Source organism: Sphaeroforma arctica, assembly GCF_001186125.1.
Source record: "Sphaeroforma arctica JP610 unplaced genomic scaffold supercont1.332, whole genome shotgun sequence".
NCBI classification, from domain to species: Eukaryota; class Ichthyosporea; order Ichthyophonida; genus Sphaeroforma; species Sphaeroforma arctica.
Genome location: NW_014040226.1, coordinates 60,871 through 66,379, shown reverse-complemented (window position 1 = coordinate 66,379; position 5,509 = coordinate 60,871). Strand labels below are relative to the sequence as shown.

At 44.9% G+C, this 5,509-nt stretch overlaps 2 protein-coding genes across 2 annotated transcripts; one reads left to right on the top strand and one right to left on the bottom strand.

Annotated features, from left to right (window-relative positions):
• The first annotated feature begins 321 nt into the window (after positions 1-321).
• Positions 322-2,016, top strand: SARC_05286 (hypothetical protein). The gene is made up of 2 exons (XM_014300863.1): positions 322-371; positions 792-2,016. Exons 1-2 carry the CDS (start codon positions 344-346, stop codon positions 1,271-1,273), a joined length of 510 nt encoding a protein of 169 aa, XP_014156338.1. The 5' UTR covers positions 322-343; the 3' UTR covers positions 1,274-2,016.
• Positions 2,017-4,366: 2,350 nt separating this feature from the next.
• SARC_05285 (hypothetical protein) lies at positions 4,367-4,789 on the bottom strand (the record flags this gene model as incomplete). The annotated part of the gene is made up of 1 exon (XM_014300862.1): positions 4,367-4,789. The coding sequence occupies one exon, from the start codon at positions 4,787-4,789 to the stop codon at positions 4,367-4,369; it is 423 nt and encodes a 140-aa protein (XP_014156337.1).
• Positions 4,790-5,509: the final 720 nt, after the last annotated feature.

Below are 5,509 nucleotides of genomic sequence, written 5' to 3'. Positions count from 1 at the left end.
TTGGCTGGGCTGTAGGAATGTGATCGTACGATGGTGTGTGCCGTGTGCATCAGCCGTCGCATTCGGCTGATTGAGCTAATCTCACACGCGCGTTCTACGTTTAACACACCGACATCGCTCACTCCACCGCACATGTTCAGTTGACTACCCGATTATCACGCTGTGTATCTGCAGGTGGTGTTTAAAAGCCACTGCTCTGAATCTCAGAAGGGGTCAGCCAGTCCTCTCAATCGTATCATTGTTTTATTCTCCAGTCACTCCCAACCGAGTGTGTGCGCCGCAGCCATGGCCTGAACCCCTCGTTCAGTACACCGGCACCTTCCGCGAGTTCAATATCATTGCGATGGGCGTTCTGGGTTGGGCTGTAATGAGTATGATTCACGTTCGGTGGCAGTATTATGATAGTATTGTATTTACGATTTGGTGGTAATCTTATGATATTATTATATTTTCGATTTGGTGGCAATATTATGATATTATTACATGTACGCTTGGTGGTAATGTAATGATATCGAGTTTCTGCGTTGCAGTGGATGATGGGACGTACATAGATGATCCTCTGCTTGGCCTGTGCGTATGAGCACTAGTCGCCATAGACATGCATGTGAGCACGGTATACCAGTTTAAACGCCTCTCGGTTGTCTCAGGCTTCCTTGCGCATATGTACATCTACATGTCCCTCCGTTTCTCTACTCTTCTTCGCACATGTGTACATATGTTTATACCTCCGTTAACTCACTCTCCCTCGTACATATGTCCTTAAGTCTCTCCGTCGTTGTCTCACTCTTTAGTGTTCGGGCTCGTCTGCGTGTGCATCGCCTACCTGCGCCACTTCAATCTCAAGAGCACGGATGAGCACGAGGCCATCCCCATGGACAACCTGAGCAACACACACCACAGGGCACAGCGCAGCGACTATCCTCACACAGACCATGCCCAACACCCGGACTACCTACAACAGCCAGGACACCTGCAACGCCCAGGCAACCTATCACCGGCAACGGGCCGGTCAAGACAGTCCAGTCGCTCGCCATCGCCGATGTTCGGAGGACACTCCCCCGACGCTCAGCGAAGCCACCGGATCAACATGCCGTTGCTTAGCAACGCAGAAGCGATGGCTCTGGATGCGGCGGGTGCGGGTGAGTCTGTCGATGGGTTGAGTGCATACAGTGGCGCGCACAGACACTTTACAGCTGAAGACCTGGGCAATGATGAGGATGAACTAGACGAAGCAGGCAACAACGATGGTGCGAGATTGTTGTCTAATAGATAGGTGGGTAGGGCTTGTGAGTGCCCGCCTAGTAGTGGCGTATGAGGTATCATCATGGAGCATTGGCTTGTGGAGACTGTAAGTTTCCGGGAGGACTTCTGCAACCGGCGGCTGCGGATCTAACCGATGAGTCATTGTGCGCCCACGAATGACGTTGCGACAGTGCCGCCTGTCGTGCAGTGTCTGGTGGTGGGATATACACTCGCATAATAAATCTCGCTCTTGGAGAGAAGTGGCGAAAGAGGATGGGATCCAAACTGCCACTGTAGCATTCATTCGTCCAGTGATAAGACGAGCCGCAGGTCTGTTTGCAGTGAGGCCGATCTCGTAAACAGTTAGTACACCCAGCGCAGTGATAGTTACATTCACCTCTTTCATCAGGCAGACACAAACATCGAGTGGCATAGGTGGTGATGTGCAATCATTTCGCTAAGGGGTGCACCCCGGTGTGGTTGCCTGTGTGTGCCTGGCGGTTAGTAGTCTATCTAGACCATGCAAAAAAAAAAGTGTTCAATTGCGCACCCGTCTGCCTGCGACCGATCTACGGGTATTGATACAAAGTATGACATCGATCAAGTGCTTGGAGAATTATCAATAAATCGCATGCTGAAAGTGATAGCAGGGATCGGGGTATCAATGAAGTACCCCGAATAGATATAAGGCCATCTGTAGGCAACAGGCTTAACGAATCTGGAATCAACTGCGTATTGCACGCTAATCCAGATATCTTTTAGGATAGGTATAGCGCATCAAGCCAATAGTTGAAATTGTGCAACAGAAAGTACCACATCGGGTAAAGAACAAGGAACTAAGAGATGTAGTAAATCTCTTTTGACTGATGGTTGTTTGCTCCGCTCAGCCCTCTCTTAGTGTTTTACTATGGAATGCTGTGTAATTATTTGCGGATATAATGTATCTGGTCATATCATACCAACACAAAACACAATTGATGCACATAATCTGACATTCCCATAAATATGTCTGATCGCGTGTATTCTCTATCGTAGCCAGAGTTCAAGTACTCGTGAAAAAATACCCAAGCGTGTCAATACAGATTTAACATACATATTACAAACGGGTTTGATTAAATCATGCGATTTTCATATAAAGCTAAAAAGTACTGGACAATTCCGAATTCGGAAATATTTAGGATCCCAAACCGGTTTTTCACCCTATTCGAAATTCCACAGCCTACTAAATGAACAAATATCCCCCATGCGCAAAGGAAGAGCTCTACGTCTCAGGACTACGACTTGAGAGAACTCAGATCTGGGACTGGATAAGTCATTTTTATGTTTATTTTGAACACAACTGCCGATTCAGACGTCAATATGCAGTCTTCCGCAGAAGCTAACACACAAGATAAGGATGTCGACGTTCGGATTATTGGTTATACTGACCGACAGGCATGAAGTTCAACACATTCTGGACACCGATCTACAAAGGATCAGCACATAGTTCTGCACCGGGTGTTTTTTGGACGTGCGCCACGCGGTAAACTCATCGGTCATCAACGGGCTGTCGTCGTCAAAAATAGTTGGTGTTTTCCCCCCCCACTTTCCCCCCGCCAATAGCAAGTAACATAAGATTGTATCCATCGGGGCTGCGTGTATGATAACAATAGTATAGTGCCACGCAGCACCAAATATCCGTGTTCGTGGTGGCTGGCAGGGAAGCCCACGTCTCAACTCATTCGTTGGCTCCCATACGGGTAATACGCGTTGTGCAGGTGTCCACAACGTCCGCCAACAGATCTGCTGGACTGCCGCAAGTAGAGCTGCAAGGAGATGATTATTATGGTGTTGGCACAGAGATTTTATACTCAATATATATGGTATGAAAAGTTCATGGCCAAAGGAAAAATCCTTCGGGAAGAAAACCCCATCTACAAATAATGATAATAGTCTCCTCATTAGGTGTTCGAACTCCCATGTATGATTCCCATTGGCGAAGCTTACATTTCCCCCCCAATTTTGCAATGTTTTCGGATCGACCATTAGTATCCATCGGTAAGTGGTCATATTATTTGCAAAAGAGGAACCCTTACCAAATAGAATGTTCTGTATAATACGATTAAAAAAAAAATACCCACGTATCCAGGTTTTTGAGCGTTGAATTTCTATCCCCAAATCCGACAAATCATTAGGTTGATCCTTTTTAGTGCTAATTTTGGAATCAATATAATCGGTCGGAATTTGCTCTTTGAACGACATACCTGTTTGAAAATCATTTGTTTTTCGGAAATGATTGAATACCTATCATAATAACATACGTACTCCTGGTTAATAATGACTTACGTACTGTTCTTGATGTCCCGGTCGCCTTTCTGCGCAGTTTGCAGACTCGTATAGTATGTGTGTGATTCGTGCAAGAACACGTAGTTTGTATAATTGATCTATATATTGCTTTCTCTAGTTGCGTTTTCGATTATGTCATCGATACATAATCGCTGATTCGTATATTGATTGGTATTTGTTCAACGATATTTCTGCTCATATTGATTCATCTAGCGCTCGCTCTTCTTTAGCCCTCAGACTCATTCACTTCATATCACCTCGATGGTCCCCGAAGCTGTGGAATGCCCATCATATGTGTTAGCCGTGCACAGCCGCATTACTTAAATTGCATCCCTCTCTTACATTGGTTATCATTGTGCTCATCTTTTGAATTTTTCTTTCGATATATTGACATTGGTCTTTTACAAAAATAAATGTGTATGCATACGATATTACTTCCATCCACAGAGATTAAAAATATAGTGTTTCATAAATAATTCAGACGCATATACATAATGCCCTCGTTTTTCAGCACGTCAATGTGTTCCTTTGTTTGTATGCTCGTACATTGTGATATACTTATCACATAATTCGCGATTTTTCTGGGTTCGTGAACGTTCATTTGCATATATCCTTCGGATTTTTCTGCATGTGTACTGTTTTCCTCGCCAAAGCCGCGACTGTAGTACAATAGTGGTAAACGCATTCCTTGCGTTCCTCTCCAAGCATGTAGAAAATATGTACAAGACCAACTAGTCGAACTCGGTAATTGCTCTTTCCAGATCATGTCCTCTCGTCTGGACCGCAACATAAGGTTTCTTCATGCATACATGACTCGATTAACAATGAATACAGCCACTTCTGCAAGTACAGACCGGGCAGACCGGTTTTGTTGTATGTTGTGGTAGATATCCTCTTCTGAATCAATTTCTACCGGTTTGTTTAGACCACACGTGTTTATGCTCTGCTGGAAATTTGCAGTAGCTTTCTCGAGAACGGCATTGAGTGCAGCAATGCGTTTTCCGACAATCTCACTCAAGGCCTCTTCACCCTCCTTCGCATTTGGGTCTACCGTCTCTCGCATCACATATCGCCCGTAGCCTCTCCTCGTTCGACATTTCATCCCCTTCAGCCCCAATCGTGGATTGTCGCCGAAACCCATGCACCCTATCAGTGCGCCGACTAGTGAAGGACAGAAACTTGCCATGCATAGACTTGTTAGTTGTAAGGCTTGACGATTCATCCTCATGTCCAATCGTTGTCTGCAATTACAACTGAAGCACAATTGCCCGAACACCAATCAATGTCAGTTTCTGCGGCATCTTTTGGCGCTGCTTTTGCAGGTAGTACCAATCGTAGTTCGTTTATTCTCCCATCCCTGAACCTGCACACTCTGTCTTTTAATAAACATATTGATAAATGGACCAGAAGTTCAAACGATGTTCTGATCAGTCCTTTAAACCATTTAAACCAGTGGTAGAATTATTTTCGACTTAAGAACCATGTCGTATGATTTTGTGGTTTTAGCTTCATCTCGTCGACTGAACCAGGGTTGCAAGAAGCTTGCATCATCACCAATCACTTTGTTAATTGTTACTATCAGCCACGTTATTACTGAACCAACTCATTTTTGGAACAGAATTGCCGTCTTTTCTATCCCGCCTAATCTTCTTTGGCAATTCCTCGTGCTAAATATTGTACTACAAGATCATCGTGCCACTCGTGACTCTTTTCCCATAAGCACCTAGTATGTGGTCAGCTAAACAGAACAATTTGTGGCCACTAGGACACACAATATATATCCGACAGGAATCTCCTCTAGTAGTTTATAGTACATGTGTCCTATCCCGTAAGGTCTACTCTTTATGGCTGTTTATCACTCTCTACAAGCCTCTCTGCTGCCAGTCGCTGCTGATCCTTTGTGGCTCGGTATCCAGAGTGTACCCTCCGGGCCTGTTGATCA

Bases quoted from the DNA above. Each gene is read 5' to 3' on its own strand.
- SARC_05286 (XM_014300863.1), top strand. From the start codon at position 344: ATGGGCGTTCTGGGTTGGGCTGTAATGA. The intron at 372-791 runs GTATGATTCACG...CTCACTCTTTAG, and splicing joins TCTGGGTTGGGCTGTAATGA to TGTTCGGGCTCGTCTGCGTG.